The sequence below is a fragment of the Somniosus microcephalus genome, chromosome 18 (assembly GCF_052327205.1).
Source record: "Somniosus microcephalus isolate GS21.2 chromosome 18, FLI_Smic_1.0, whole genome shotgun sequence".
NCBI lineage: Eukaryota > Metazoa > Chordata > Chondrichthyes > Squaliformes > Somniosidae > Somniosus > Somniosus microcephalus.
The window spans coordinates 21371246-21392391 of record NC_141004.1 but is presented as its reverse complement, the minus strand read 5'-3'; the positions used below and the strand labels follow the sequence as shown (position 1 = coordinate 21392391).

Below are 21146 nucleotides of genomic sequence, written 5' to 3'. Positions count from 1 at the left end.
CTCTAATCCTGACTTGAGGAAAGTAAAATACTGCAGAGGCTGGCAATTTGAACCGCCAATGGTGGAGCGATTAAAATCGGGGATGCGCAAGAGGCCTTAATAGGAGGAACGCAGAGATCGCGGAGGGTTGTAGGGCTGGAGGAGGTTACAGAGAGGCCACAGTGGTGAGGCCATGGAGGGATTTAAAAACAAGGATGAGAATTTTAAAATCGAGGCATTGCTGGACTGGGAGCCAATGTAGGTCACAAGAAGTAAAAGGAAACCACTTGGGTGTAACATGAAAAAACATACTTTAACATCAGAGAATGATTGGAATATAAAATCTGTCGGTTTACAGTGAATATAGGTGCTTGTCTATCACTGACAAATCCTTGAACGCACATCAACAAGACAAGAATCAGACAAACCAGGGTTAGTATTTTGCAATGCTTTGATAGTATTTATTGTTTACTCACAAGAACATATGGTAACATTCAGGGGAAAATCAAATAAAGGATGAAATATTTCAGTGAACAGGTGTGGCAGAAACTAGGTAAAATCGAGGCCAACCCAGGTAATATTAGCAGAAAACCCCATTTACCACAATAGGCATTTAAAGTGAATTGGCTGTAATCAGTCTATTAAGGAAGATCATTTATGTCAAGACAGGGCATCACTTGGAGAAGATACAGCTTTACTTCGAGAGATAGTGAAGTAAGTTAGAAGGTTCACAGCTTAGGCAGCTTTAGCGAATCCCATTCTATTATTCCCTCTATCGTAAATAGAATAGAACTCTCTCAGGAAGACGTCACCCAAGATCCAGAATGGTCCATCTCGGGTAGGCGGATACAGGTAGGTTGACTGAATCGCAGCAAAACAAAAGCCATTACTCTGCAAAATGTGAGATAATGACACTCCGTTAGATTCATGAGCATAAATCCTCAAAGTTTCAGCACAAGTTTAATTACTTCATCTATTAGACTAAAAACCTGCGGAAATACTTTCAGTTTACACTTTTCTAGCCTCATAATAGGGCCGACAACAGAAAGATTACTTTTTAAGAGTTAAGAGCTGGGGGAAAAATTCAGCTGATTCGCAAAGCAACTAGCGCCCGGGCACAGCACCACTAATGCCTTCCGTGAAATTCAGCGGGAGGTTAGCGTTCAGTGATAACCATTAGCACGCCGTGATGCTGCACCTCCTGCGATGACGTCATCACTGTGCGCAGCGCCCCGCTCGCAACCCAGCCATGATCTTCGGTAGTGCCTTATTGCCGGAGGCTATATCCGACAGAGTCAGGGGGGGGGCCTACCTGCGGCCGGGGCTGCGCAAATTAAAGGGGAGGTGCCGGGCAGCCATTTTTGTTGCTGGCCACCTGCCAGCACCTGCCCCCGTTGCTGTCTCCGGCCTCCTGTGAAGCCCCCCCACCATGGGGTGTCGGCTGCGCTCCGTGAGCCCGGCACTTCTCAAGTACCAGGCATAAGATTTTTAAAGGTTTTCTGCGGGCGGAGGGTGTGCAGAAAGCGGACCTCTCCCCCCCGCCCCCGCAGAGGCCCTTCTCCCGGTCAGGCAGAGGATCTGTCAAGAGGATTTTTGACAGATCGGAAGTGCCGGTTTTAAGCGCATGCACTTCGCACGCCTGAAACCGGTACTTTCGCGGCCCCTACGGGTGTGTACGCAGCTCGTGCACTCCCGTAGGGATCGGAAAATATGGGCCATTAATAGGTTAAAGAGATTAATGTTAATGTCCACATTTATGGATTTTTTATTTACTTTATTTTATATGGCGGTCAGGTATCTCTGACAGTCAGGTTTTTGACTCCCATTGGAATAGCTCAAGTTGAGTCTCCATATCTTCAGCCATTTGAAAATGGGAATTTGAGAATTCCTCCACCAGTATGTAGAATGTGTGAGGTGACAGTGAACTCCACTGGAGGAAGGGGAGGGCAGGGAAGGGAAGGGGAAAATATCTCCCAGTGGATCTATATTCTGCCCCACACAATTGGCCTCCTGTTAGATGATAATAGCTTCATTAAAAGTGGTCATAGAGAAATTTATAACACAACCCCTCACTGAAAGGTGACATTATGAAGAGAGAGCGAATGGAAGTTAGATTATAAAACCGACATCCTGTTTTGCCCTCCCCTCAAATAATAACATTTTCCTTGTGCACTGTGTGCAACAAAAATCATAAAACATCTTCTTTATAAAGGGTTTGTGATTTTATTACAACTAGCGCACAAAGGAAATCTTTGCCTAATATTTCTAAGGTTTCACAGTTAACAAAACAGACAGATTCTCCAGTCAATGTTGCAGCTATTCTGACTAAACTGAGTCACGTTGCGCATTGGTTTTAAAAAAAAAGACAGTATCTGTCGTACACACCTGTCTGATGTAGGCCGAGGCTGGAATAGTGAGTTTAGCGTCGTTGATGAAAAAGGTCAATGAAGGCATGCTTGCAATAGAGTCACAGTTGACAACGTACTATTGAATAAAGAAGAAAACATTCAGTAGATCTGCATGTGTAGCTCGAACGGAAGATGCACAGCAAGGAATTGTTGGAGACGTTACTAATTCCACAGATAACCTATTTCACACAGCTTGATTTCCACTGGAGGAGAGAACCACAAGAAGAGATTGAATCGAGGCTTTTATAATCAAGGCCTTTGGTAGAGTGAATTGGACAAGAGAATTTCCTCCAGCTCGGGAGTCAAAGACAACGGGTCATCAATTTAAAATTCTTACTAAGAGAGTTAGGAGAGGGATTAGGGGAAATTTCTTTACTCAGGGAGTTGTTATAACTTGGAGTGCTTTGCCACAGAGGCGAGGGCCTTACTCTGTATTTTGTTATATTGAATTAAACAATCACACAAATCACTGAAAGTAGCGACACACATTAGCAAGGCCATAAAAAAAGGCAAACCAAGCACTCGGGTTTATTTCTTGAGGGATTGAATGTAAAAGTAGAGAAGTTATGCTAAACTTGTATTGAACCTTGGTTAGACCACACTTGGAGTACTGCGTACAGTTCTGGTCACCATATTACAAAAAGGATATAGAGGCACTGGAGAGGGTGTAAAAAAGATTTACAAGGATGATACCAGAAATGTGAGGGTATACATATCAGGAAAGGATGAACAGGCTGGGTCTCTTTTCTCTTGAAAAGAGAAGGCTGAGGGGTGACCTAATAGAGGGCTTTAAAATGATGAAAGGTTTAGATAGAGTGGATACAGAGAGAGTGTTTCCACTTGTGGGGAAGAGCAAAACTAGAGGCCATCAATATAAGATAGTCACCAAGAAATCAAATAGGGAATTCAGAAGGAACTTCTTTACCCAGAGAGTGGTGAGAATGTGGAACTCACTACCACAGGGAGTGGTTGAAGTGAATAGTATAGATGCATTTAAGGGGAGGCTAGATAAGCATATGAGGGAGAAGGGAATAGAGGGTTATGCTGATAGGTTTAGATGAGGGAAGACTGGAGGCGGCTCGAGTGGAGCATAAATGCTGGCATGGACTGGTTGGGCCGAATGGCCTGTTTCTGTGCCGTATATCCTATGTAATCCTATGTAAACTCTCTTCTAAAATGTCCCAGTATCACAGGGCCCTATGAAGGCTAAAATGGCTTTGTAAAGCCAAATGTTGTTCAATGTTTTCTTTGATAAGGACCACGTGCAATCACACAGCACAATACTAGTAACATGTTCTGATGAAATTCCTTTGTTTTAAGAAAGATGTCGATCCATTTATTTTAAATGTGTTGACACGTTTGTTGCGCATATCACACGACGCGGCTTCAGGACATCATTTTGTGCCTTAGGAGCAGCCGTGTCAGAGACCTGGGAAAGAGGTCCCTTTCCTGCCCTTTGGCTGTGGGACAGTGTTTGGCATCGAGGGACTCAAACAAGTATTATAGTCCAGGATAAAGACATATTCAAAATTGATATTGGGTCCAACCAGCATTTGTAGTCAGTGGCTATCTGCAAAATGATGATCATGTGTAAATCATGGTATAAAGGGCATGATTTGAAATTCTGCCATCTTTTAAGATAATTGGCAAAAGAACCAGGGGGATGACAAGAATTGATTTTTACACAGCAAGTTGTTATGATCTGGAATGCACTGCCTGAAAGGGTGGTGGATCCAGATTCAATAGAAACTTTCCAAAGGGAATTGGATAAATACTTGAAAAGGAGAAACATTTGCAGGGCTATGGGGAAGGAGCAGTGGAGTGGGACTAATTGGATAGTTCTTTCAAAGAGCCGGCACAGACACAACGGGTCAAATGGCCTCCTTTTGTGCTGTATGATTCTATGATTGATCATGGCAGTTTACCAAACATTGAACATTTCGTCTCACTGTACAAGAGCAATTGGTATGGGAAACAGAATTCTAGAAACTATAAGCAGATCTATAGAGTTGAAGTCCAAAGAGTTTCTACTGATACTATAAACCTTTGGTGAACCTACACTTCAATGTATTGTCTCGTTTTGGTAACTGTACAAAAAGACACAAAAGGTATTGCAAAGGGTTTGAAGGTGGACAAAGAGAGTGATACCAGCCCTTCAATCAAAATCCGATGAGGAGAAGGTGGTAAGTGAACTAATTCCGCTTTCACTTAGAAAAGGATTACGAGAAACAAGATCCAATCTTTTAAAATCATGAAGCGGTGACATGAAGCAATTGGTGCTCAACCAAGAGAGAGACACTCGGCAATCTAAAGCCAGGAACCATGGACTTTAATTACACAAATCAACTAGCACAGCAAATGAGAACTCAAATGAAGCAATCAAAGAAGAAATGGACAGATCTGTGCTTCAACAGGGAGCAGAGAGAAACATTCTTGGTAACAAGGCAGAAGGGAAATCAAATTAATCTTCATAAAGGTTTTCCTCAATCCAAGCTTTTTCTGCTCATTGTATGGGGTGATAATATAATTTTGAAGCCTTTATTTTGCACAAAACCAGCAAAATGAGGCTGTCTAGTGCTGGGACAGCGACATTTTATTTTTGCACCAAACACTCCCTTGTCATAGGCAGTAGAAGTTAAATGCCCCTACACTGCCCCAACAATGTCTATCAAGCGCAGTCTGAAAAGAGCAGGCATTACTGTACTGGTAGGACAATTTCATTTTCCACACCAGCTATCCTTGTGACCCCTCCAAATAAGAGTACAAATTTTGTGCGAATTAGCTAAGACTTAAATCCATTAATGATTCGATGGAGACAATTAAATTAATTTTACTTAGGATTCTTACAGAAATCAGATAGAGGAGACGGTCATCCACCACGATCAGTTGTATCAAACCCAAGTCCCAGAGCTGAAGGGACGGTCTTGTCAACGTAGTTCCACTTTAGTGACCAATAACTGTCACTAAAGCCTTACTGCTGGTACAGTCACAGAATCTGTATCAGTTAGCACTTGTTACAAAAACTTACCGCACCATACTCATCCTGGCTTGCGCCAATGTACTGCATCAGTTCTCCGAGCTCCTGATCTGGTACAGTGAGGTACGAAGTCCCAGTGTCAACCATAGCTTGACATCCTCGGGTACAGAAGGTAAGATTGTCATTGAGAAACACACTGAAAGACAGAATTACATTGATAGTTATTTATCTTTTTGTTAAATAGTAATTTAGAACCATAATAGCAGTTTCCCAACATTTTTTTTGCTTATGGTTATATCTATTTTTAATTTCCCTACTTTTTCACCTCTTAATTAAGAAGTTCTGGTTTTTACAAACATTTTAGATTTCTGAGTTTAGCATTTTGTCTTCATCTTTCACTTTCAGTATTCTCTACTCATGACCAATTTTCCCTCTAACTTCTTCCCCCTGTGCGGGCCCTTTAAATTTGCGTATCTCTTCCAGCAGCAGCATCTGGTGAGCGGCCTGCGTGGGACCTTACGATTGGCGCGCGGTGATGTGGCCAGTCACCTTAGGAGGAACATTGCTCATGACTCTCATGTTTTTTAAACCTTCCTCCCTTTTAAATTATTCTTTAATTTTTGTTCTGCTAATGTCTGTCTATGTTTTTCTCCTTTTGCTCATTCTAACAAGTGTCTCTTCTAACTTGCTGGAATCTCATTGAGGTCATTACCCACTGTTGCCTGGCAGTATTTTTCACTCTATGGGATAGATGCAGGCAGCAATCAGATCAGATCTGAGGCACTGCCACCTACACAGCAGGATATGTCCGAGACCACACTCAACATAAAGGGGGAGAAATTCAGTGTCGCCCCGTTTGGGGCGCCTTTATCAGCTGTGCGCAAAGTTTAGCGCCTGGCGCTAATTATCGCCTCCGACGGCAAACGTGGCTTTTATCGCCCCTGGAGGTGAATGGAGCGCTAAATCAGGCGCTTCACACCTGCCTTAAGGCACAGAGGCCGAGCAGCGAGGCGCTACCTCAGAGCGCTGGCGAAGCAAGGAAGGGCAAATCAAAATAAACCTGCAAAGTGGTGCTCAGTACCCAAAATCGCTTCACACAGCGTTGAATCTCTCCAGAAGTCTCTCTCGCTCTCAGAATGCATGGTGCAAAAATGTCACCAACAAAAAAAGGCAGGAAGCGGTCACTTTTAAATAGCGCTCCCCCAGTCCCTTTCTGACAGCAAAACGCTCCCCTGAACCTGTTGTTGCTAGCGGCAGGCGGTAAGGCAGGGGGCGCCACTCAATATCCGGTCCCGGGCGCTACCAGGGCGTTGCGCACTCGACTGACGTCATGATCTGCCGGCGCAGGAGATCGTGGCGGTAGTGTTTAGCGCCGCCGCAAAATGTCTAGTTAATTTTGCGAGCGGCGCAAATATTGCCGCGCCCGGGCGCTAGTTGCTTTGCGCCCCATTAGTGCCCTCTTAACAACTGAATTTTCCCCCCAAGATGTTAAAGACCATCGATGCCAGTACCATATCCAATATATACCAACAATTCTGGAATTTATCTGATAATAATATACTGAGTGAAATAGAAATGGTTAATCTTGATCACCATTTCAAGTTACCTCCTATTTACAGCACAGAAACAGGTCATTCTGCCCAACAGGTCTACGATGGTGTTTATGCTCCACACAAGCCTCCTCCCACCCTTCTTCACCTAACCGCATCCACATATCCTTCTATACCTTTCTCCCTCATGTGTTTATCTAGTTTCCCCTTAAATGCATCTATGCGAGTCGCCTCAACTACTCCTTGTGGTATTGCGTTCCACATTCTAACCAATTTCTGTGTAAAGAAGTTTTCTTGAATTCCCTATTGGATGTATTAGTGACAAGCTTATATTTATGGCCCCTAGTTCTGGTTTCTCCGCAAGTGAAAACATCTTCTCTATGTCTACCCTATCAAACACTTTCACAATCTTAAAGACTTCTATAAGGTCATCCCTCAGTCTTCTCTTTTCTAGAGAAAAGAGCCCCAGCCCGCTCAATCTTTCCTGATAGGTATAACCTCGCAGTTTGGTATCATCCTAGTAAATCTTTTTTGCACCTTCTCCAGTTAAAACATGACTGCAGCACAAGAGGACACAGGTAGAAACTGATAAAAGGTACAATGTCACAAGGCAGTTCTTCACACTAAAAGTGATTCATACCTCAAATGTTCTTCCAGACAGGATAATGGTGGCAAAAATCTCTGGAGTCATATAAACAGCAATTAGACACTGTGAGGTAGTGATGAAAAGTTTCTGTTGAAGGTGAACTGGACGGGCCAAATGGCCTCCTGCCTCTGCACATCTCTTTTTAAGCAAGATTGAAAGTATCTATGCACAGAGCTTCAGGTTTGTATTGTGTATGTCACTAGGATTTGTGTTTTGTAGACTTTTACTTTTTTTACTCATTCATGGGATGTGGGCGTTGCTGGCAAGGCCAGCATTTATTGCCCATCCCTAATTGCCCTCAAGAAGGTGGTGGTGAGCCGCCTTCTTGAATACAACTGAGCGGCTTGCTAGGCTATTTCAGAGGGCAGTTAAGAGTCAACCACATTGCTGTGGGTCCGGCGTCACATATAGGCCAGACCAGGTAAGGACGGCAGATTTCCTTCCCTATAAGACAATAATGAACCAGATGGGTTTTTACGACAATCTGGTAGTTTCATGGTCAGCATTACTGATAATAATTGTTTTATTCCAGATTTATTTTAATTGAATTTAAATTCCCCAGCTGCCATGGTGGGATTTGAACTCATGTCTGCTCTAATTCATTGTATTTATATAACTTAGTCCTCAAGGTGATCTGTGGCCAGTACCAGCCCGCTGGGTAAGCAATCACTCATTATCCATTTTACTGTTCTTCCTTTCTTACTTACCCTTGCATGTAGATAAGCCAGTACATTTCCTGAAGAACAGGGACCCAGGTAATTTCACCAGTATACAGCTTATTGTCAATTCCTCCAAATGTCACTTCACCACCGTCTTGACTATTTGGAACCCTGGAATGAAGAAATATATTCAGCTTTACTAATGTTTCAATTAGTCCTTCAGCAATTTGACATAATTTGTCCTCATCTAGCTTCAAGTTACTGACAGAAACATGAGTCCCACTAACTCCTCCACCCACTGGGATAGTCCTGTAACTGGTTTAGGCAAAATATATTGCCTTAGATTCTGCATCACAGTTAGCATCAAGCAATCTATGACCAACAGTATTTAACTATAAAAGGTTCATCATTATTTTGAATTATAGTATAGGTTCATATTACTCGCACATGACACTGCTCCATACAAACATGAACTATGGCTTAGTAACTCCAGATTATATACTGGTCTTGTACAAAAATGTACTGTAGTGATGTCCCGCTTTCAACACCTGGCTCAGCTTCAGTTGTGGCTCAGTGGGTAGCACTCTCACCACTGAGTCAGAAGGCTGGGTGTTCAAGTCCCACTCCAGAAAATGATGCACAAAATCTAGGCTGTTACTCCAGTGTAATACTGAGGGAGCGCTGCACTGTCGGAGGTGCTGTCTTTCGGATGAGACATTACACCAAGGCCCCGTCTGCTCTCTCAGGTGGGTATAAACGATCCCATGGCACTATTTTGAAGAAGAGCTTGGGAGTTCTACTGGTGGCCTGGCCAATATTTATCCCTCAACCAACATCATTAAAAAAACAGATTATCTCGTCATTATCACATTGCTGATTGTGGGACTTTGCTGTGCACAAATTGGTTGCCATGTTTCCTGCATTACAATAGTGACTACACTTAATATGTAGTTTTACTCAGTTTCTCCATCTCCGCCGCATCTGCTCTGACGATGCCACCTTCCACACCAGTGCTTCCGACATGTCTTCCTTTTTCCTCAACCGAGGATTCCCCTCTACTGTGGTTGACACGGCCCTCGACCGTGTCCGTTCTATCTCCTCCACTTCTGTCCTCACCCCTGCCCCTCCCTCCCGGAACCACGATAGGGTTCCCCTTGTCTTCACCTTTCACCCCACCAGCCTCCACATTCAACAGATCATCCTCCGCCATTTCCGCCACCTCCAGCGTGATCCCACCACCAAACGCATCTTCCCCTCCCCTCCCCTTTCAGCATTCCGTAGGGACCACACCCTCCGAGACACCCTAGTCCACTCCTCTATCACCCCCAGCACCCCTTCCCCTTCGCCCGGCACCTTCCCATGCAAGTGCAGGAGATGCAACACCTGCCCTTATACCTCCCCCCTTCCCACTGCCCAGGGCCCCAAACACCCCTTCCAGGTAAAACAGCGATTTACTTGTACTTCTTGCAATCTAGTATACTGTATCCGCTGCTCACGATGTGGTCTCCTCTACATTGGGGAGACCAAACGCAGATTGGGTGACTGTTTTGTGGAACACCTCTGTTCAGTCCGTAAGGGTGACCCCGAGCTTCCGGTCACCTGTCACTTTAATTCACTGCCCCATTCCCACTCAGACCTCACCGTACTCGGGCTCTTGCATTGTTCCACGGAAACCCAGCGTCAGCTCGAGGAACAGCACCTCATCTTCCGATTAGGCACTTTACAGCCTTCCGGACTCAATATCGAGTTCAACAATTTCAGATCATAACCTCGGCCCCTATTACATTTTTATATATATATTTTATCCACTCCTTTGTTTTGTGCCCTTCCCCTTTTTTTCTCTCCCACATGGCAGCTGTCTCATTCTGACAGCGCATTTCACACCTAATCTAGAGCCGTCTTTTGTCTCTTTACTAGTCCTATCACCATCTCGTCTGGTTTTGAATACCTCTTAATGTCTCTTCACTTCTGTTTTATTCTTTCATCCCCATTTCCCAGCCTCCAAACTGGCCTTTTAATCTGTTTCATTTCCTATGTTTTTTCAGTCCTGACGAAGGGTTTTGACCTGAAACGTTGAATCTATTTCTCTCTCCACGGATGTTGCCTGGCCTGCTGAGTTTTTCCAGCATTTTCTGTTGTTATTTCTTAATATGTAGTTAATTGGCTGTAAAGTGCTTTGGAATATCCTGAGGACATGGAAGTCTTTCTTTAATCACCTATTTGAGCACCAGACTATAGGATTCCCATGGTTTCTTATGAAACTTCTCTCTCTGCTTTGAACAAATCCCATCAGTTAAATACTGGCAGCCGTTTGGCTCATTTCAATATTTCAGTATGATCCCATACTCTTACCTGCCCAGATATATAGAAAACAGATGCTCTGACACCAGATTGTCGCTCATCATGCTATCAAACACTGTTGTGGCGCCCCCTGCTGAAAGTGATGGGTATGCAAGACCGAGGATTCCGTCAAACTTTGAATAATAAAAGGCCGACCCAGGTTCACTCTCACTGAGGCCAAACTCCTGCTTTGGAATAGATATGCCTGCAACCTTGGGTGGGGAGACAAAAAGAGAACCAGAAAATATTACACTAAGTTTAGAAACAAGACAACATTGAGCTGACAGACGATTCCAATGCCTTGGCCATTGATTGATTAATCCTAACCCAACAACTGTGCTCCGAATACAGATTCTTTCAAAATCAGCAGAAGGCTTCTATTCCTTTAGGTCATTTTGTTCAAATACCAGACTGGGCACAATCCCACCTCAGACTGAGGGAGCTGCCACCAAACCCCTCCTGTGCCGTAGTAACGCTACTCTACAACCCACCAACTGGAGCAAGACAGAGGAGGCAGTTCTATGTCGCTGTTTGCCCTTTTTTTAGGGCAGTGCCTCACCTTCCTTCAAGCTCCTCTCTGGTTTTGTTTGGGAAGATGGAGCGTGTGGGGAATCTCAGGCCTCAATCTGAGTCCCACAAGTGACATTGTAATTGCTCACAAGGCTGGCGACAGAAACAAAGTGTTCTTAGTACAGGTTTCACTTGAGCTCGTGCCTTTTGGAAATCAAGTACGCTAACATTACACTTTGAGTTTACTGCAACAATATATAGAGATTAATGAATATTACAAATGAGTTATTATAAAGGTAGCGATCAGTTCAACTGATGACATCATAAACCTTTGAAGAAAAATGCAAGCAGCACGAGATGAGATTCTGGCTTTAAAGTCATTCCCTGGTACCTGCAATTGTTGATAATATGTAGGCTACTCCTCTAATTCAAAATCGCTGAATTAAAATTATCTGATAATCTGATTTTTATTAATAAATTATCACTTTGCCGTGTTATTTCCATTGCTTGATTAAAATTCATGGATCAATTATTAAACTTTTTTTTCATTCATTCACATGATGTGGGCATTGCTCGTAAGGCGAGCATTTATTGCCCATCCCTAATTGCCCTCGAGAAGGTGGTGGTCAGCTGCCTTTTTGACAACTGAGTGGCTTGCTGGGCCATTGCAGAGGGCAGTTAAGAGTCAGCCACATTGCTGTGGGTCTGAAAGTCACATACAGGCCAGACCAGGTAAGGACGGCAGATTTCCTTCCCTAAAGGGCATTAGTGAACCAGATGGGTTTTTACAACAATCCGATAGTTTCATGGTCACCATTACTGATACTAGCTTTTTATTCCAAATTTATTTAACTGAATTTAAATCCCCACGTTGCCATGGTGGGATTTAGAACACATGTCTCTGGGTCATCAGTACAGGCATTTGGATTACTAGTCCAGTAACATAATGCTAATGTTCCCATTAATAAATGACTGAACTGCCAGGAGTAGACTGTATCCTGCTTCAGTTTTATGTGGACTTTTTACAGTTTTGGTCAGGCAATGGCCAGCCATGCAGGTCAGTAATACCGTGCATCGCTGGTGTGTGCTGACTAACCCAAACACGAGAAAATGACTGTCATATCATCATTGTAAGAAACAGTGCGCAGTTAATATCTAGGAACCAATCTGCAATGGCTGAGGCTTTCTGTCTCACACCCACCAATACTTTGGCAGATCCAGGCTGGGTGTGAAGCAGAAAGCAACTTGGGGACGCCTTCCGCTGTGTCCCTGACTCCCTGCCAATTCCCACTGGGGATCTGGTCGAGGGAAAGTGTGCCCGTCCACATGTGGGCCGGCACATGTTAAATACCCATGGGTTTGTGCTCTTTGAACGCTGGGCACAGGTGCCTGGGGTCCAGCATTCAGAAATCAGCAGAGACGGCCCGAGGGCCCAAATTGAAAAGCGAGGAATTACTTATTATCTGTTTCGTCAAAGGCTGGAGAAAGGTATTTGATCATTCGATGATCAAAAAAATTGGAGAAATAGTCATTTCACGGTAGGCCTGGCCCAGTACGTCTCTGCCCCCATTGTGGTATAACCCCCTGGCAAACCTCATATACCCTGGTATAACCCCACCTTCTGCATGTAAACGACCCTGGGGTTACAGGAGCAGGAGTAGGCCATTCGGTTGGAAGTACAGCTGGAATCAGCAGGGCACCTGTAGGATTGTGGAGGTCCCGCCCTGCCAATCAATGAGGCGTGGAAAGCCTTTAGCTGTGACTCAGTTGGTAGCATTCTCACCTCTGAGTCAGAATGTTGTGGGTTCAAGTCTTACTCCAGGGATTTGAGCACAAATTCTAGGCTGACACTTTTGTGCAGTACTGAGGGAGTGCTGCACTGTCGGAGGTGCCGTCTTTCAGATGAGGCATTAAAGCTGAGGCCCCACCTGCCCTCTCAGGTGGACGTAAACCTATCCCATGGCACTATTTCGAAGAAGAGCAGGGCCAATATTTATCCCTCAACTAACATCATTAAAAACAGATTACCTGGTCATTATCTCATTGCTGTTTATGGGACCTTGCTGAGCCCAAATTGGTTGCCACGTCTCCTACATTAAAACTGTGACTATATTTCAAAAATACTTCATTGGCTGTAAAGTGCATTGGGAGGTCCTGAGGCCACAGAAGGCATTATATAAATGCAAGGTCAATGACTGGTACCTTTTTGGTCATTACCATATAATACTTACATTCACTGTATCGTATCCAAAATAGCCACTCAAACTACCAGAGCCGTAAGCTATGCTGAAGCTTTGTTTTTTTGTGGTGAATGTTGAGGATTTAGTTGGATTGTATCTGGTGTGATCCACTGAAAAGAGAGGAATAAATCATGATCTCTTCCTGAAAGGCTGTGGGGAGTTAGTTGACCATACAATGACAAAATAAACTGGGGAAACAATCACTTGCGTGAGTTATACTTACTACATGTTGGGCTGTTACAGTAGATGGATGGGAGCCAAAGGTTGGATGAACCAGTGTCGAACAGAACTGTGAAACTCTGGGGTGGGGTACCAACAGTAATGGGTCCATAGTAGAAGTTCTGGTGCAAGTTTGAAAACGGAAATTAGAATTGATAATTTTTACACTGGGTAACTGTGTCATTAATCAAAAAGGCTAATGGAATGCTGGCCTTTATATCTAGAGGACTAGAATACAAGGGGGTAGAAGTTATGCTGCAGCTATACAAAGCCCTGGTTAGACCACACCTGGAGTACTGTGAGCAGTTCTGGGCACCACACCTTAGGAAGGATATATTGGTCTTGGAGAGAGTGCAGCGTAGGTTTACCAGAATGATACCCAGACTCCAAGGGTTAAGTTACGAGGAGAGATTACACAAACTAGGGTGGTATTCCCTAGAATTTAGAAATTTAAGGGGTGATCTGATCGAAGTTTTCAAGATATTAAGGGGAACAGATAGGGTAGAGTGAGGGAAACTATTTCCGCTGGTTGGGGATTCTAGGACTAGGAGGCATTGTGTAAAAATTAGAACCAGACCTTTCAGGAGTGAAATTAGGAAATATTTCTTCACACAAAGGGTGGAAGAAGTTTCGAACTCTCTTCCGCAAATGACAATTGATGCTAGATCAATTGTTAATTTTAAATCGGAGATTGATAACTTTCTGTTAACCACAGGTATTAAGGGATATGGGCCAGAGGCGGGTAGATGGAGTTAGATCGCAGATCAGCCATGATCTCATTGAATGGCGGAACAGGCTCGAGGGGCTGAACGGCCTCCTCCTATTCCTATCAGTAGAGGAGCCCAAAATGTCACAATTTATTTTAGTGATGAGTCATTAAAAGTAGAAGAGCTCCACTAGTGTTTAAAGGGAGAATAACTCGGAAACGAAAGCTTGAGGAAAGGTTCAGTGATTGGCTTAAATAAAAACAGAAAATGCTGGAAATACTCAGCAGGTCAGGCAGCATCTGTGGAGAGAGAAACAGAGTTAACGTTTCAGGTCGATAACCCTTCGTCAGAACTGGAAAGAGTTAGAGATGGAACAGGTTTTTAAGCAAGTGCAGAAGCAAGAAAAGGGGGGCGGGGAGCTTACGTTGAGCTTCATTGAAACAGTGTAAGAGACTCAGGACAGAGAGGTCAGAGTGGGAGTAGAGCGGATAATTAAAGTGACAGGCCACCGCAAGCTTGGGGGTCACGCTTGCAGACTGAACGGAGGTGTTCCGCAATGTGGTCACCCAATCTGCGTTTGGTCTCCCCAATGTAGAGGAGACCGCATCGTGAGCAGCAAATGCAGTATACTAAATTGAAAGAAATACAAGTCAATCGCTGTTTCACCTGGAAGGAGTGTTTGGGGCCCTGGACGATGGGAAGGGCGGAGGTAAAAGGGCAGGTGTTGTATCTCCTGCGCTTGCACGGGAAGGTGCCATGGGAACAGGAGGGGGTGTTGGGGGTGATTGAGGAGTGGACCAGGGTGTTGCGGAGGGAACGGTTATTAGCTTGTTGCGTTGGGGCATTCCCATGCTCTTCTCCTTAGTAAGTTGGCAGCTACCGAAGGAATTACTCTGAAAACCCAATAGTGAACTGAGAAATGAAAGTGCTGGCAGAGTTTACAATCACCAGCCTGTCTGCTCATTGTACCTGCTGATATGTGAACTGGAAACTCAAACCCAAAGCAGCAGCCCGTTAACCCGGCCTCACTTGACTACATTGAGTTGGTTTCCCTTTTTACTTACATCGATGTAATTCAGGAGCGGCTCATTTGCATCCTCCGACTGGTATCCGGGGAAGAGATGGCGGTACTTCAAGGCGGGATCACACTTGTGAGTTTCTAAGAACTGTTTCAGCTCCCCGCGCTCCTTCAGGATCTCGCGCACAGATTTGCATCTGTGCAAAGGCACTCTGAGATGATAAAAACCCATTATCAGCGATCAAATAATTGTGAGCGGAGCAAGCTTTGTTTAAAAATGGAAATCATGAACCGCACTGTCATTCCAAGATTCAACAAGGGTTCAAATCAAAACAGTTCAGGTCCCCACGAGAACTGAGTGGGGAAATGAGGACCTTTCTCAAACTATTAATCTTGATTTATTTCTGGATTTCATGCATAGTGACTTGTTTAGAATCAAAGCGCATTCCTGCAGACTTTATACAAGCTTGTGCTGATCCCCCCAAAAAATCTGTGAATAATGACCTTTTGTCAAACCTTATGATGGACTCTATGGGGGAAAAATTGGGTTGCTTTGCGCCTCCCCAAGGGGGCGCTAACAGGGCACATAGCACCGAGTGCCTGCGCGCGGCACCACTAACGCCTCCCACGAAATTCAGCGGAAGGTTAACGGCGGCGGTAGCTGGTAGCACCCCGCAGTGCTGCGCATCCGGTGATGACATCATCGTCATGCGCAGCACCCCGCTCGTGCCCCGCTCGCTAACTTGGCTCGCGCCCCCTGACCTACCACCGGGCGTTATGCCCGACAGCGTCAGGGTGGTGTTTCAGTGGCCGCGGTGGCACAAATTAAAGGGCGGGCGCCCGTTTTTCTTGAGCCTCCTGCCAGCACCAGCCTCCTTTCGCCTCGTCCTGCAGGGTGCCGGCCGCGATCAGTCATCCCGGTACTCCTCTTGAGTGCCGGGCTCTTCTGCCGGCACCCCGCTCCCCGGTGGTCCAGCATGGCCCCAGTGCACGCTGTGCTAGGCCCCTCCCCTTTAATCAGGGGAGGGAGGCCTGTAACACCGCGGCGCTACGTGCCAACGCATGCGGCGCTGTTGCACGTAACGCCGCGAAAATTGAATGGGAGTGCCCCAAGAGGGAGGGGGAGCGCTTCCAGTAGCGCCCCGCCTCCTGTTTGGGGCACTTCGATTCAATTTGCGGTGTTGGGGCGATAATTTTTTGGGGGCGCTAAAAGCAGCGCCCCGGCGAAGTTAGTGCCCCAAAGGGGGCGTGACCCAATTTTTCCTCCGTGGTACACATTTAATCTCTTGGAAGGAAGTTTGAAAAATTTATCCCAGAATTTCTGTCCCTCCCCACAGTGTACCACGATCCAGCCCAGAAGGGTACCTTGACACAGATGGCAATGCCTTAGTCCCAGTAGTACAGGAACCATGGTGTTCCATTAATTATTGCTCATCTCTCCCCAAAGTTATCCCTACAGCCTTCAGTCTCCCTCTTAATTAGATGCTCATCCAACTCTTTTGTTTGAATTATTTAAGTGACACAGCCTGGCTTACTTGGTAGCACTCTGATGAGTCAATCAGAAGGCTGTGGGATCATGAGCCAACACTTTAGTACAGTGCTGAGGGAGTGCTGCATTTCTCAGAGGTGCCTTTTTTGGACGAGACGTTAAATTAAGGACCTGCCTGTGTGTTTAGGCAGATCTTCAAGCTGTAATGGGCAGATGACAGGGTTGGTATTCTGGACAGGTGAGATCAAATTGGACGAGGAGCCTTCTTCATCCAAACTGATCTAAGCAACTGTGGGAAATAATTTCCTTCTTGCCTTAAACTTGTTAATTTTATACTCGCATCCTCTAGTTCTACATTGTCATTCATTTTGGCAAGTATGGCAATAATCAACCTTTTTGTCCATCCACTTCTAATACGTGTGACTGCAAATGAAGCTCAGCTATCAGGCAGAATTAACTAGCGCCTCTTTTCCCTTTAAACAAGCATCCCTATTAACAGAATATTCACCAACTAGCATATAATCTGGTGAAAATTTCAAGTGGTACAAAGTTATTCAATTGTTTAATGACTTACTTGTAGAAACACTCAGAGAGCTGGATACAGACCAGGGCAAAGATTAACCACTTCATTCTGTTCCTTGGTGTGGTGTCCCGGAATGCTGGTGCCAACAGAGGTCCACACAATTCCTTGAATTGTGCTGGAGATTGGAGCAGTCTGGGTGCCTTTATACTTGCGAGTAAACAGGCGATTTGTTTTTCAACTTCACTAATGAAGGTCATTTTATCTCAAACTATATTATTCCATTGTTCTTTTTTTAATACAAACAAAGTAACCTTAAAATACTTCAACCTTCGTCAACCTTGAACAAAATTTCATGGTCAGGAGACTCGCATCTGAAAACAAGCCAACAACGAACCATTCTGATAATAATTGGATTGTTGCAGTAAAATATGTTTTAATTCTATAATTAGGAGGGAAACTGAGCTATTCCACTCAGTAAGTAACTGTGCATGTATTTATATTGTTCACAAAAAGAAAAACTTGCATTTATATAGCGCCATTCACAACCTCAGGACATCCCAAAGCGCTTTACAGCCAATGAAGTACTTCATGAAGTATCGTCACTGTTGTAATGTAGGGAAAGCTGCAGCCAATTTGTGCACAGCAAGCTCCCACAAACGGCAATGAAATATATGACCAGATAATCTGTTTTAGTGATGTTAGTTGAGGGATAAATATTGGCCAGATCACTGGGGAGAACACCCCTGCTCTTCTTCAAATAGTGCCGTGGGATCTTTTACATTCACCTGAGAGGGCAGACGGGGCCTCAAATTTAACATTTCTTCCAAAAGGCGACACCGCTGACAGTGCAGCACTCCCTCAGTACTGCACTGGAGTGTCAGCCTAGATTTTTGTGCTCAAGTCTCTGGAGTGGGACTTGAACCCACTTGAATTCAGGCGAGGGTACTACCCACTGAACCATGGCTGGCACCTCACAAATCATTATTCCTAAAAATTAAATTACCTTCTGTTTACAATTATTTAATAAAACTCCAATTATTTTTAAAAATGTACTTATATAGTTATGCAGCCATGCATAAAACAATAAAACCATAAATGTTTACAGCACTGGAGGAGGCCATTCAGCACATTGTGTCTGTATCAGCTCTTTGGTACAGTAATCCAAAACTAATCACACTGCCCCACTCTCTCGCCATTGCCCTGTATGATCCTCTGTTTCAAATATTTATCCACTTTTCTCTTCAAAGTTGAAATGGTGTCTGCCTCAACCATTCTCTGTGGTAAAGCACTCCAAGCTCCAACAACCCACTGCGTAAAGAAAATTCGCCAAACCTCTCTACTCATTCCCTCAGAGATAATTTTAAATTGATGACCCCCTTGTCATTCACTCCCCTATTAAATCTTTTCTTGGCCATCTCTGCTCTAGTCTAAATTAGCTCGGTATCTCAAGCCTCTCCTCATAACTATAGCTCCCCTCTCTGGCACCATCTGGGTGAATCTACACTGTGTGCTCTTTATGGCTTTTATGTGGTCTATAGTTGGGTGCTCGAAACTCCACACAGTACTCTAACTGGAGCCTAACAAATATTTTGTGTGAATTCATGACTAATTCTGTACTCTTATTTATAAAGCCCTAAATTCTGTTGGCCTGTTTTATGGGTTTAACTACCTAAACCTGCACTTTGAGGGAATTATGCATTTGAGTCCCATGGTGTTTCTGTTCATCCACACCTTTTGGTGTCTTTCCATTGAGTGCATATCCCCGTCCTTGCTTTTTCTGCCAAAGTGCACCATCTCACACTTAGCCACATCTGACACCTGTCTGCCTGTTCCACTAACCTGTCTACGTCTTCTTGAAGTCTTTCACAGACCTCTGTGCTGTTTGCCTATCCCCTTCCTTTTGTGTCACCAAATTTCGACATGGCTGACCACCACCAAGAATGTGTATTCCAGGAACCCTTTAGTTTGCCAAATTCGATAAAGTATTGCCTGCAGCTCCTCAAGCTCAGAAACGTTGAGCTTCAACACAAGCAGTTGGATATGCTTGTTGCACGAGTTCAATGCAATTGCACAATGCATCCAGTACCTCCTACATCGCACAGGTTCCACACATTACAAGCTTCCACTGTCCCCTTGTATTAAACAAAATTGGCTGCTCTTAAGAATGAAACCAAACAGTAAGGGTGACCCTGAGCTTCCGGTCGCCTGTCACTTTAATTCTCCACTCCACTCGAACTCTGACCTCTCTGTCCTCGGCCTCTTACACTGTTCCAATGAAGCTCAACGTAAGCTCGAGGAACAGCACCTCATCTTTCGATTAGGTACTTTACAGCTTTCTGGACTCAAGATCGAGTTCAACAATTTCAGACCATAACCTCTGCCCCTATCTTTTTTTTCATTATTTTTCTCTCTCTCTCACATGGCAGCTGTTGATGATTCTGCCATTGCCATTTACACTTCATCTAAAGCCATCTTTTGTTTCTTAACGTGTCCCATTAACATCTCCTTTTGCCTTGCACCATCATCCCTTTTATCTCTTAATCTCTCCTGCCTTTCACCCTATCACAGACCTTCCCTTTGTTCTTTCCTCCCCTCCCCCCTTTCCCTGCCCCTACACTTGCTTAAAAACCTGTTCCATCTCCAACGTTTTCCAGTTCTGACGAAGGGTCATCGACCCAAAACGTTAACTCTGTTTCTCTCTCCACAGATGCTGCCTGACCTGCTGAGTATTTCCAGCATTTTCTGTTTTTATTTCAGATTTCCAGCATCCGCAGTGTTTTGCTTTTGTATTAGTGTCATTTAGTGGTTGAACCCCTGAAGTCTTTATTTCACTGCAGAAGTGAAAATTTCAATACGTGATGCATCATTTACTCCCGCTGAGGTTAAATTCCACTGTCCCTTGGCCTTTCACATGCCCCTGGCCTTGTGCAGGTCAAGAGTCAGAGTTCCACAGTTTGTGTGTTTGTCTTTCAGATGAGACGTTAAACTGAGGCCCCGCCTGCTCTCTCAGGTGGACGTAAAAGATCGCAGGGCACTATTTTGAAGAAGAGCAGGGGAGTTCTCCCTGGTGTCCTGGGGCCAATATTTATCCCTCAATCAACATCACTAAAAAACAGATTATCTGGTCATTATCACATTGCTGTTTGTGGGAGCTTGCTGTGTGCAAATTGGCTGCCGTGTTTCCTACATTACAACAGTGACTACACTTCAAAAGTACTTAATTGACTGTAAAGCATGTTGGGATGTTCCGAGATTATGAAAGGCGCTATATAAATGCAAGTTTTTCTTTCTGTATTTTCAGAACTTTGCTGCCACAATTTACATTACTATATAATGTCCTTACACAATGTATCGATATAAATACAGGCCTTAAATCAACAAGTGATCCTAGAACCAGGGAGATGAACCTCATATTTTTATACCGCAGACAACACAATGAGGCAGTGACTTGGTAAACAGAATACTTAGCACAAATCTTCAACCAGCCTTACCTGATAGATTGGAGGTAAAGTCAGATTCAATCTCTGGTCTATGCTGAGTTAGCTCTCAGTCAGGCACTGATAGTGGTACTACGATTAGTCAAAGCACTCCTGGGCAAGGAAAGGGAAACATTGGACTTGATGTAGAGCAAACCTGCTGGAAGAGTGGATGCTGGGCAGTGACATGTTTGATTTGGGCCATAATTACTTCCTCACTTTGTTAACCTTGTGTCACTCGCAATCAAGTTTCGCACATGAATAATTGATACTTGGTGGAGATATCAGGGAGTGGCTGCCATTTATGAAACTGTACCCCAACAAGAAGAAACAACAACAACTTGCATTTATATAGCGCCTTTAATGCAGTAAAACCTCCCAAGGTGCTTCGCAGGAGCATAATCA

At 44.3% G+C, this 21146-nt stretch overlaps 1 protein-coding gene across 1 annotated transcript; it reads right to left on the bottom strand.

Annotated features, from left to right (window-relative positions):
- Positions 1-412: 412 nt before the first annotated feature.
- On the bottom strand, positions 413-17424 carry LOC147105105 (gastricsin-like). The gene is made up of 9 exons (XM_086011184.1): positions 17317-17424; positions 15300-15465; positions 13533-13650; positions 13301-13419; positions 10572-10771; positions 8268-8390; positions 5416-5560; positions 2365-2463; positions 413-870 (listed from the first exon to the last, which is right to left on the bottom strand). Exons 1-9 carry the CDS (start codon positions 17370-17372, stop codon positions 715-717), a joined length of 1182 nt encoding a protein of 393 aa, XP_085867310.1. The 5' UTR covers positions 17373-17424; the 3' UTR covers positions 413-714.
- Between the last annotated feature and the right edge of the window lie 3722 nt (positions 17425-21146).

Bases quoted from the DNA above. Each gene is read 5' to 3' on its own strand.
- LOC147105105 (XM_086011184.1), bottom strand. From the start codon at position 17,372: ATGAAGTGGTTAATCTTTGCCCTGGTCTGTATCCAGCTCTCTGAGTGT. The intron at 13,651-15,299 runs GTAAGTAAAAAG...AACTTGCACCAG, and splicing joins CGCTCCTGAATTACATCGAT to AACTTCTACTATGGACCCAT. The intron at 8,391-10,571 runs GTAAGAGTATGG...TCTTCATTCCAG, and splicing joins TTTTCTATATATCTGGGCAG to GGTTCCAAATAGTCAAGACG.